This window comes from Plectropomus leopardus, chromosome 10, assembly GCF_008729295.1.
Source record: "Plectropomus leopardus isolate mb chromosome 10, YSFRI_Pleo_2.0, whole genome shotgun sequence".
In the NCBI taxonomy this organism is placed as follows: Eukaryota; Metazoa; Chordata; class Actinopteri; order Perciformes; family Serranidae; genus Plectropomus; species Plectropomus leopardus.
In genome coordinates, this window is record NC_056472.1 from 15,075,762 (window position 1) to 15,088,736 (window position 12,975).

A 12,975-nucleotide genomic window follows, 5' to 3' on the forward strand; every position below is an offset into this window, starting at 1 on the left:
GGAAACAGTGGACATGCATTGATTTTTCTCTTTGCATCAATACTTTTGGATTGTTCATCACCGAATCAATATATTGATCTTGATAGATGTATTGTTATACCCATATTTGTAAATGGGGTGGGCAACCCATTGGACACACCTCTTAATATAAAGTTCAACACCACTGCAAACTACAACCTCAATGAAAAAACATCTGACCATCTTCGTAAAGGTAGCATTTATGGCTAAGCTTTTGTATTGGATTGCATTAGATTTTAAAGGTGTATCTCATAAACTGAAGGGAGTATAGGTGCTGGTGGTGTGATGGGAACTGGGCTTAAAATGTTAATCTATAAACACTCAAGTGCTATGGTAACACCTAAAGAAATTGATGTAAGTTTGTAGTTACAGAGAACTGGGGGCTGAACCTAATAACTTATACAGGCATTGAATCAACTATATCTAACATGTGCACAGCACAGATATGTAATTTCATTAATGCTTGACGGCCTGCTAGTCATTGTCTATTGCTAAAGTGAATGACAGACAGCTTGAGGGGTCAAGGAACAAGATATATGGGAGATTTATTAACAGCTCCATTCAGCACCAGTCACTGCTGCAACTTTATGACAGCAACCTTGAGGGGTGACAAGCTGGACAGGAATCAGACTGCTACATCCTAATAGGATATCCTTCTGCCAGCAACACGTGCAGACACACATGAACACACACACACACACGCAAGCAAGACACTATCACACTTCACTGTGAGACGGATGGAGATAAATCCACTGAATCTCATTAACTAGCTTGTGACACTCGCATGGCAACGAGGAAGGAGTATCTCTGACGGGGGAAGTGGCTGCGAGCCCTTTCACACGACTGAATGACAGTGAGATGGCAGACAGAGACGACTAATTAGAAAGACGTGAATTAAAACTCTGTTTCCTTTGTCTTGTCTCATCGAGTGATTGTGTGTATCTGCAGGAAGATATGCTTTGGTAGTAGCAGATGTTAAAGACATCGCTGTCTGCCTGCGACTGAGCTACAGTTCTAGAAAAACTGTCTGAGCAACAGAATACAGGTTAAAGTGTCACCTTTGTCAAGACAGAAATTCTAGTTGGCTGGCAATTATAAAGCACATCAAAATTTTGCTAGTATCAGCAAATGTTAGACGATGGAAAGACAAAAAAAAAAAACGGCTGCAGACTATGTTATTCATGTTTATATTGAGATGGAGGAATTCAAAACCAGACAGGTAAGAAGTGGGTTCTCAGGCTTGTTAAAGGACTGAATGTGTAATTTTACCATGAAGACAATGAAATTTTAATCAGGAATCTTCCACCAGCACACTGGGGATACTGTACAAACAATCTGGGGCATCTAATATGTTTTCCTTGCTTGCCGTGAAAACCTCATTCTAGTTTTACAACACAACTTAAGCCCACAACCACCTCTAACGGAATTAGAGCGCTGTTTCAATTAAAAGGGGACAAGAACATAACAGATCGACCAGCCGTGATGTGATGCCATGTGAGACTGCGTGTGTGCCACTGACCTAGCTGGGTGTGTGCCATAAGGTCGGCCAGTGCGGTAGCTGCGGCGTTGGCGTTGAGGGCTGCGTGGGCAGTGGTGTTGGTGGTGGTAACGGATCTCCCTCCCGGGTGGGATGAGGTGGATGACGCGGAAGATGAAGTGGACGAACCCTGGATGACACGGTTAAACCAGTGCTCAACGGCTGGGTGGCCGTGGCCCTGGTAGGGCGTGGAGGTGGCCAGACGTCCCTGCCGGCGCAGCGAGCCCTCGTCTTCTGACGCTGAGGAGGTGTCTGTGTTTGACAGGTCAAGACAGGGCAGCGTCACAACAGTGGACAAAGACATGGGGCTGCAGGATTTAGATGATATGCTGATGATACATTATTACACTTATACATACTGGAGAGGGTACATATAAGCGAGTAGAAGCGGCAGATGATTTTGATGGAGATGGAAGTTGTTAAGCTGAGGGGTGCTTGTCGTTAGATGTATTATGGCTTCATTGGTAGAGTATGTATTTTTATATTGGATTGCCACACAAACACTCAGCATATTGTTGCCAACTGCAGCTATATGTGTACTATATGAATAGTAAAGTGTGATAGACTTTGACAAAAGACAGACCAGAGTGTTTTGACAAGAGGTTGTCTTTTGACACACTGAAAGTGGACTTGAATATGTTTAATCAAAGGAATAAAACTAGCAAAGGCATCATTCTAAAAGGACAAATTTACATATTTTTTCTCTTTACTATTGTGCTATTTATAGGGCTGGCTGATGAAAGGATAACGATATAAATCGTAAAATAACTTTTCCTCGATTGAAATGTGAGACATAGTTGATAGAACGCATTCAAGCCATGTTTTGACAGTCAACAAAAACAGCCAATGATAATAAGAATAGCACCGTGGAAAATACAGCTCAGTGTTTGACAACCAAGTTGTATGTGCTTCCACAGCTTTTCACCATTGCGGTTCAAACAGCTGATAGTCCGACAGCAGCGCAGTGAGACAGACAGACAGAGCGGAGCTTCTTCTCACAGCACCAAAGTGTACTACTACTTTACTAATACTCAAAAGTCATTTTTCTTCCTGAGTAAAATGACTATTAGCAAAGATGTTTCACAGAAAATTCACAGAAGTTCAAGTCAGAGTCCCACAGTCAACAGAGGTTTGCCTATGATCAGCACAATGTGCTTAAATTCACCTGAAGTTTGTTTAAGATGGAACTTTTAATTTTTATATAAAGCTGGAAAGTTTAATAAATAATAATAATGAATCATATGTTTACCATGGTCACCATGAAATTGTGTCATTGAACTATGAGGGCAAAAAACAAACAAGCTCAAAAAAAAAAAAAAAAAATCATGATATTAATTTTAGGTATGAGGTTCAGACCTTTGCTGGGAGGAAATTTTAGTAACTGGACCTCTTTCAATTTTAGTTGAATAGGTCTGCCAGTTGGTGATGCCTGTTCTACAGTACATCTGTCATGTTCAATGTCTGACAGAAAATAAATATTCAAATCAAAATTATACTTATGATATCTTAATATCTCACTTAGGAGTAAAAGGGAACCTTTAAGCTTGACAGAAATAGTGATTTGATGCGTATCGCGATATATATCGATATCGACTGATATGAAAAAATTACTGTGATAAGACTTTTTTCCATATCGCCCAGCCCTAGCTACGTATTTATTAGTCTAGATTATTTTTGTGTGAGTTGCAGAGCGTTGGAGATATCAGCCGTAGAGATATCTGCCTTCTTTCCAATATAAAGGAACTAAATGGCACTCCAATTTACTCAAAGCAGTCAAAAAAAATACATTTGAAAACTCAACAGCAATGTGTCTTTCCAGACATAATGACTCGTTTAAATTCGCAGCCCTTGCTGTGAGCAATTTCAAGAAGGAACTATTCTCTGTTTACCGAACTACACCTGCCAACCATATCATAGCGTAGAAGGAAGCATGTATCTACTTATGGATGAGAGGCTCATGGCAGTGATAGCACATTAATGGTGTCACCCTCAGCTGAGCTGTAATGTTAGCTATCTCAGTGGTGCCATATAAGCTAGCAGAAGATGCATGCCTTCTTCTACACAGTCATGCAGTTGGATTTTGTTGTTCGGCAGTTAAAAAATAGTAATTTCATGAAAATGTTCACAACAAGGTCTGTGGATTATCTTGAGTAACCTGGTCATGATTTATGAAAACAGACATTGCTGTTGAGTTTTTTTTTCTTTTTTGGTGCTTTGAGTACTACAAGCTGAGTGTCATCAAGTTCTATTATATTTGAGAGTCATCTCTTCATCGGATGCCTCCAACACTCAGGAACTCACACCAAAACAATCTAGACTGATAAATAGCACTACAGGTAAGAGGAAAAATATGTATTTCTGATTTGTGGATGAACTGTCCCTTTAAGAGAAATATTTACGTTATGGTACAAATTATACAAACTTATATGTCTACAGTAACTATAACAGGGCACTTATAAGAACTTATAAATCTCATGTATGTTGGATTACAGTCCTCAAGAATAACGATGTTCAAGACTAAAAAGACACGAGAATTTTCTTATAATGGCATTCCTGCAGTTGCAAACATTACATACATTACTGAAATTGTCTGACCAAATTTCCTTTATAACGTTAGTATTAGACTTCACTCAGTGTAGGGTATGCTTAAGTAATTATGGTTCAAATGCAGACACTGATGATTTTGCTGTCCCTCCCTTGAGGCAGCTGTGAGCATGTGGTCTCAGCAAAAATAGCCCAAACAGGAAGAACTTCAAAGCAAGGTAAGGATCATTCAAAGTTAACACATTCCACTTCATCTGCCAAGCTCCCAGGAACGTCTGCTCTTTCAACAGGATCGAGGTACACAAGAGCTGGCCACTCTGAGATTTGTATTTTGCAGAGAACTGAGTGCAATGACAGACCTAAACGGGCTTCGCCATCACCCACATGAGAAAATGAAACAACTGTTTCCAAAATTACAAAGAAAGGTCACACTTTCTCCCCATTATTCATCATTAAGGAAGTAAACAGCGACAACTCATAGAAAGTACAAAACTCACTCACACATATTAAAATATTGCTTTATAGTCTCTGAACATACTTTACAAAACAAAGCTTTAATGATGTGGAAAACCTATCCAAAATCCACTGAGGGGATGAGAGAGACATTTAGAAAACAGAGATTAAGCTTGTGTGTGTGATCAGCACATGCCTGATAATGTTCTCTATACTAATGAGCCTTTATGCAATCTACCTTCTAATCATACACAGTATGCAGTTAAAGTAAACCCCATCAATTGCAAGACTCTAAAAATCACTGTTACCTTCCTTCAGCTTTCTCGTGGCCTTGCAGAGGATGCCAGAGGGAGGCTGGAGGAGGTTTGATTATAACAAGCTAGAATTTAATGTCTTTACAACCAGCAGACTCATGGGGTTTAGCTCACATTTATGATTCTGTTTGTTATTCCTTCGCCTCCCTCTCCCAATCTTGGTAACCTTGGCACAGTTGCACAGAGGGAGAGGGAAAGAGGGGGTCAGAGAACAAATGCAAAGTAAAAAATAGAGAGGTGGAAAGAATGGGAAGGAAAGTGAAAAAGAAAAGGATGTATTAGTCACAGATACACAAACAAAAACAAGAATAGATAGTAAAGAATGAATCAGAGAAAGACAAGCAGAGAGAGGGGCTTTGGAGTTTGGGAGGGATATAAAAGAGAGGAAACCCAAATAGAGACAGAGCTCTGCTTGAATACAATATTTCATCAGTGCACAAAAATAACAAACAAAGACGGATATTAATGAAGCTTCAGCCCAGTAGTTAAAAGCTTGAGGTGTTCTATCACCAACTAGTTTATATGGATGATCAATTCATTCCCATTGACTGAAGCAATTTAATAATGGCTGGAGCCTGAACGTGACAATCACTGCTGACTATGTAGAAAAGGCATCCTGCATATTGGAACATCCAGGTTCAACCTATACTTCATCAATGTATTATAAATGGTAAATGACTTTTAAAGATTAATTTGTTGCTTACTATTACTGAGGACAAGAGTAAGGTCGTATTTGGCACAGCAGTGCTTTGACGTAAATACTAATGTCCACATGATAAAATGTTGATGATGTTAAGTATATAATACGTAAGGTTTTCCTAAAAAACAATGTATAGAGTCATTTAAGAATAATCCCTCTCAATCATCACTTATAACCCACTAAAAGTGTGTGGGATGTATTTTTCTGCAGCAACTGTGCCATCTGCCTTTATTTTCTGATTTTCTGTTTATTTGCTATGTTCGAACCATTCCTTGGCACAGTGTGCAGGTGCCAGACCGTAAGCAGCAAATATCCAAAAAGAAACTACAAAAAATGATGACACAGTGCCAAAAACCGCAATTATAGCAAATCTGGGGTCGAGTTTCAACTTCTTTTATGCTGTTGATACAGTAGCTGACAATTCCTACATATAGTATATTTTTCTAGTTTTTATCCTCTTTATCCTCCATTGTCTGCACTTTCAAATCCATTGTTGTCAATGAAGACACACAAAAGGTGTGCTCAAAGGTGTGGGCAATGCTGTCGCAGCGAGCAAACTTTCCTATGCGCCTGTTTTTTAGGCCACAACAGCTGCACTCTGACATAAACCTAGTTCAACTTTTGGAACACAGCAACCACGTCATGTGAGAAGTTAATCATTTTACAGCAGGGCTACCCAGAGCTTTACATCTTTCCCATGGACAATATTTTGATACATCATTAGAAACAATGCCTGGTAGAAGATCAGCTCCACACTCAGGATTTCTGGTTAGTAGATGTTAAATGTCAGTATGGTTAGCTGGTTATGGTTGCTTGTCAATGTCAGGCGCAACTTGCTTTTACGTGGTTGAAAGTTGGCACGTGAGTAAGCACCCAGCGCGCAACCAATGTGCCTTGAATTTTTCAGGCAGTAAAATACGCAGCATGTGTCTCAGGTCTTTATCCTCTGGAGACCGTAAATGTCTGTCCTAAATTTCATAGCAATAGATCATTTAGCTATTGTGTTACGTCAGTCTGTAGCAAAGTAGGGGACTGAACAACTATCTGACAAACATTGCCATTCTTAAGGCAATGCTCCTACCATAACTAAAAGTACATTTGAGAAGACCTTCACTATTAGATGTTGAAAAATGTGGGGTTTTTTTTGCATGTTCTTTGTATATTTCTATATATATAAAAGTTGATCTGTACAATAGTTACATTTACTGTATGTTGTTGAAGCTTGTACCATCAAATCACGCCACACTGGACTGAATGACAAGTCTGGCAGTATAAAAACGATTTTGCTCACATTACTACTGGTTCCTCACAATCAGACAGGGAGAGTTCAGAAACGTTGCGTGACCAGATGTAAACCAGCCACTGCAGATTAGCAAGATAAAAGATGGAAAAGGAGAAAGTCAATAAATGTGTATTTGTGTTAAATACAGATACAAACAATCCTGGGACATGTTCATCAGGATATTACCCACAGTGCCATCAGTTGCCAAAAAATCCACTAAATCCATCACTTTAGCAACTTTATGGCTCCGGATAAACTTCTACTAAAGTAATCTCATGAAGTCTACCATTTGAAATCAAGTCCCCAACGAAATGTTTAAACAAGTAACATAACTATGCCAATGTGTGCACACAAACACCTGCAGCTGCTATAAGCCTTAAAAACAAAGCAGAGCTCCAGATTATTTTGTTTGTACAGTATGTGATTTTGTGGATCTGTTAGCTGTATATATCCCAGTAGATTGTAGGAGATCTCTCAGAGTGACTGAAACAACCATGAAGAGGCCCCCTCCTTCTCCTGTTCAAACCCCAATGTCTGAGCTCTTAATCCGTTTACTCGCTCCACCGCTGTGTCCTCTTTCTTTACCCATGACACGGGGCTCTAGGGCCCCCCACCAATTAACTGTTAGACACCAATGATAAAGCCACTGCAGTGTTTGAGAGACTGGCAAGTTTTGTGTCATTAAATCTTGCATGGATATCTTACTGACTGATGAAAGATTAAACACTTTCTTTCGGAAGCAGTTGGCAAAACTAACAATACAAAAAGAAATCGCAATAAAAAAGCTACAGTAAGATGACAACATTAACAGATTAACAGGCCCACTCAGTATAAACTGCTACAAAAGCCGGCAAAAGGTCGACATTTTGAGACTATGTTAAAAATCTGATTATGCATCCATTATGCAACTCATGTGGGAAGGTCTGCCTGGGAACACAACAGTGAGAACTGAGCCCTTTATAGTCATAAAGAATGGACGCATTCATCAAACTGCACATTTCTTTCCAGTAACAAATGCTTGGCAACATCATGTCAACCACTGGACACAACAGCGTGTCAGCATCCTACACTCCAGTGCTCATGGGAGCATGTGTAAACAACCCAGTGTGAGCATAAACCTAGGTTGTGTGTGCACAGGATAAACCTTGCCCTTGGCGAACAGTGGGGTTTACAGGAACAGAGGTCTCACCTGGCGGGGTGCATGCCTCAACAGAAGACTGAACTAACACCGATCGTCTCTTGGAGGGCATTGGCATCTTCCTCTCCTTGTACTTTGCCAAAGCTGCTTGGACGGCTTCTGTGTGCAAATCTGAGAGAACACATCAGCACAGTTAAGCTACGGCATAAAAGAAGAGCACCAGGCATTTAAAAGCTCTCAGGCAGTACAGAGACATGATTACCAGATCTGAAGCGTTCATCCCGGGTGTTGGCCGCCCGAGACTTGTTGTGTTTGGAACCTGGGAGGACAGCCTGGGAGGAGGCCTGGATCCTGTTGTCGATTTGCAGAGAAGGATCTACACCTGAAGAGAGACCAAAGCAGGGAGTGGACAGTTTATAACAGGCCAGACACAAAAGTTAAACCTTCCTCTAAGTAAATTTGCATTTCCTAGGATAGCGAAAGAATGACCAGCACTACTCCCCGTCTGATTGGCTAGTAGTTGTTACATTTGTTGGTGAGTTTAGTCATGTTTAGGCAAAAGGAGTAAGATTGGTTTGGGTTAAAAAATTCAGGGTAAAACAAATTTATTCCTCTAATGCTTAAGAGCAAAAATATCACTACCAGAAAAATGAGGATATACAACCTAGTTTTCCAAAGAGTTGGGACGCTGATTAAAACATAATTCAGAACAGAACACAATGATTTGTAAATCCTTTGTGACATATATTCAACTGAATACAGTACAAAGACAAGATATTTAATGTTAAAATGTATAAGCTTTATTGTTTTCATTCTGAAATTGATGCCAGCGACATGTTCTGAAAAAGTTGCCAGAGGGACATATTCACCACTGTGTTACATCACCGTTTCTTTTAACAACACTCAATGAGCGCATGGAAATTGAGGACACTAGTTGTTAAAATTTTTTTCTCAAAATTCACAAGCAGGCCCCCAAAAATCTGCAAGATATAAAGAATGTCTGTGTGGAAAAGGGTTGCAGTGGTATACCGGGTTTAAGGTACACCGTGATATAAAAGTCGATGGTAATCATACACTGTACATCTGGTTATCTACAATATTGAAAAAAGGAACCTGGATGGAAAAATCATGGCATGTGTGTTCTTTACCTTTTTCCTCAGTGTATGCCATTTTTTGACAGCCTTGCACCTATGATGTGCATGTAATTATACCGTCTCAACTCATGTCTTTTAACTTTACATCATTTTTATGAAATTAAATTTGAGAATGTCTTTATCTGTGTAGTTGTATTGTGTAACACCTGATCTAAATTTCATGTGAATGGCTGCATTGGAAATATTTTTAATTTTATTTTTTTATTTTTTGAAAACTTATTTCCCCGACTGTATGTCAAAAAGGATTTGAATTTGGGAAATAATTCCCAGTTGGTGTTGGAATTGGTGTTGTATACTTTTTGTAGAAAGTTCCTCGGACATACAGCAACACTGTTTTGAGTTTTGCTCAACTACATCAAGTATCTATAAACTCAATGGTAATCCCTATTTCGGCTTCTACTTCTAATATAGTAACTTGGAGTTGAGAAAGTCTTCACTTAATTTAATCCAGCCTCTCCTGCATTTTTCCAGCTGCCTTCCAGCTTTCCAAGGGAAGCAAATGCAAATTACACAGATGTAACAGTAAGGAGGTGATTAAGCACCATGAATGTCAAACAGACAACATCTTCTAACTAGAGCGTTCTAAAATTATCAAGCACTCAAACTCGTCAACCTCTCTATGCTCTGCGTGACGCAGGCAGTGATTCATCCTTTCGCTTATGCAATTCTCATTTGAGCCTCATTAAGTAATGTGGTTAACATCAGAGGGGAAACCCAAGACGACCGCTTGAAGGAGGGTCATGGTTCAAGCTCTGTTTGTAGTCTTCTACCACTGGCTTCACTTCTTCTTCTCATGCTCTCACACTGATGCAAGTATGTGAGAAAAATATAAAATATAACTAAATTAGACAAATCTTATTTTACTGCACATCACAAGTTTGATCCAGATGAGGCTCTTAATCTATTAATTATTGACAGAACATATTCATCTTTCCACTAATATATGTGTGTATATGTATGATGTTCTGCATGTTAAAGAGCTTAATGCACACATATTGTCTCAACATGTAATATGAACATAATAATTGAAGGGATGTATTTCCCACAATGTGCTTGTATTTCCGTGTTGAGTAATGAAAGGCTTTAGCTTATTTTAGGCAGCGATGATAGACAACTTCACACACAATGGAACAGGAAGTCATCAAAGGAACAGCATCTTTACCGCAATTCCGCAATACATCTGACAGCTTTATGTGGCGTGTAAAGTTAAAAGGATGCTTCTGTAGCTCCGTCTCCATAAAGAATAGCAACCAGTGCCATGTTTCCATAGCCTCCTGCCGGTTTCTGTCTGTGCTTTGATTTATCCAACGACTACTTTCGGGGACCTAAACACTGTATGTTTTATACTTACAGATATGCATCAAATTAGCAGCACTATAAATAACTAAATACAATACATTTTTGTGTGTGTAAAGTAGTAGAGCCCCATGTGGAGGTGACAAACACAAACTTGAAAGATAATAGGCTCAGGCTCACCCTACAGAGGTGTTATACAGCAAAACACAGCTTGTCTTTAATGCCATTTATTCCAATGACACCTACTGGATGCTAAAATATACAGTAACAAAGACATTAAGCCTTGTAAAGCAAACTGACTTCATTGAAATGCAGCACCAAACCATGAATTAAATCCAGAATTTAACACCCACCACACTGCACCATATTGCACACATGTGAATATGTATGTAGCATATGTATATACAGTACATGCCTATATTTTCTTCTTTCTATTGCCTGATTATTTAATTATGCATGTCTGTTTATCTAACAGACATGTCAGAATTGACAATAAAGCTGACTTTGATTTTGACCTGAACTTGAGATGCTTCAGTGGAAAGACCTAACGCTTTTGAAGTATTACTTCTTGAGAGAGGTGTTTTGAATGGCTACAAAGATGAGTAATCTATAGAAAAAAGGGTAATATTCCCACACATTCAACATGATGACACAGTATGCCATCATGAACATCATGACTGTTGAGCTATACTCATGCACTTCAGCCAAACGTTTTGGGAGTCAAAGCTGCCTGTCATTTGTCAGTGATTGGCAATTTTATATATAAATAATAAAACTGATAAAGGTGAAATTATTGTGAGAAAGTTTCTAAATTATAGCATAATAAGTGGCCTAAAATGAGTGGAGTCTTGGTTAAACTAAAATTAATGTAATTAAGTTAAAATGAAAAATGTGACTTCGTTTGAGAAGGCCAAATGTGAGAAAACCTTAAATGGGAACCCCCAGGGCTGAAAAACATACAAGTGCGAAAAACTGCAGTTCCTCAAATGGCCTCTTGAGGCTGACTCAAAAAGCAAGTTAATCTCCACAGACATCCATGACAAAAAAGCTCAACTTTAAAGCAGAAATTAACAGCCCGGTACAGAAAATAGCTCTGGTCTCTGTAGCTAATTTCAACATTCATGAAAGCTGTATTGTGAGTAAATTTTTATTTAGCTCACACATTTACATTTTTTAAGGCTTAAAATTATGCATAATGGCATGGCCACTTTGAGTGACAGGCTGTCTGCTGGGCGTCACCATAGTCCGTGAGTCAGATCCCCTCCTTGCTCCTCTACAACTCCAACTTCTTGTCCAAATCACTTCTGGCTACAAAAAAACAAAAACAAAACGGCCTAAATGTTGAAGTCAAGGCTTCAAAACATGATTTGACAAACCAATGAGTGGCATCAATTTGTCTACCTCCATTGTTTTTGAACAGGCAATGGTAAAACCATAGTGCTATTGAGGCATAAGTAGAAATTCAGAAATGGGTGCCAACATTTAACATGGCAAAAAAGCGTCGCGGACTGTGGACAGCTTTGAAATTTCAAATTAATCACACTGCCGTTGCAAGTATACCCATTAGAAAAAGGCCTTTCAAGGACAGAGTCCTGCCACACCACTTTCAGCCAGCTAGATCCCACACCCGGCTGGCCAGCCAGCCATCAGCCCGCACGGCTTTTCAGCGGCAGCTTAGTGGGGATCAGTAAGCTCCACACTGTCAGCAAGTCTCAGACAGCAGCAGCACACACACGGAAATGCTGAGCAACATTCACACACGCTTCAACTAAATCTATTCAATAACACGAGTTTCAGGTATTACGCAAGCAATAAGGCCCGAGGTCATTTAAGGACGCATAATGCATGGAGTCTGACACACAAACACACATACACACACATGCACACACACAGGCACAGAATCCCCTATAAGCAGGGATAGATACATCAATATATGCTGGTCCCTTATATCGCTCTGACAGTCCAGTCACACACCAGCCTTTCCCCAGCTCCTGGAGGAAACAGGTCTATAAAAACAAGCCAGGACACCAGACCCGGTTGCTGGGAAGAACACACTTCAGAGACACACCGCAATGAACCAATCAGAGGCATGCTCCGTCACAGCAGATGTTGTTATTGGTTCACAGTGAACCCTGATGAATTTTTAGCTCCCGTCTGATGCCAACGTTTACCGGTGTGGCGGCAGACAACACGAGTACTCTGTCTCACTTCCTAGAGATTAAATATGCCTGGCTAATGACTTGCATGACTTGAGTGCTCCGTTGTATATTTGAATTACGGACATAAATAATTGATTGAAATGACACATGCCTAATATAAACGAATAGATGTTTGTGCTCAGTTTGAAAGAGCTGGGAATTAGCAACTGCATAGTCAGAAAATGAATACTGGATGTCAAGAACATCTGGTTCAAGGTCCACACACAATACATGATTACATACTCAATGGCCCAAAAATAGTTAGAAATAATCAAAATTATTATTTTTTTACCTAATCTACTAATTTGTTGATTGTGATTTGTGAAACATTTCTCACCACA

At 39.5% G+C, this 12,975-nt stretch overlaps 1 protein-coding gene across 9 annotated transcripts in view; it reads right to left on the reverse strand.

The window, feature by feature from the left end:
• dip2a (disco-interacting protein 2 homolog A) overlaps positions 1-12,975 on the reverse strand; it is a 107,963-nt gene that overhangs the window by 30,240 nt on the left and 64,748 nt on the right. For all 9 annotated transcript variants that reach the window (XM_042494194.1, XM_042494202.1, XM_042494200.1 and 6 more), the window contains 3 exons: positions 8,249-8,368; positions 8,038-8,157; positions 1,538-1,807 (listed from right to left, as the gene is read on the reverse strand). In XM_042494194.1, the coding sequence (XP_042350128.1) occupies positions 1,538-1,807; positions 8,038-8,157; positions 8,249-8,368 (510 nt within the window). The remainder of the gene's footprint in view (positions 1-1,537; positions 1,808-8,037; positions 8,158-8,248; positions 8,369-12,975) is intronic.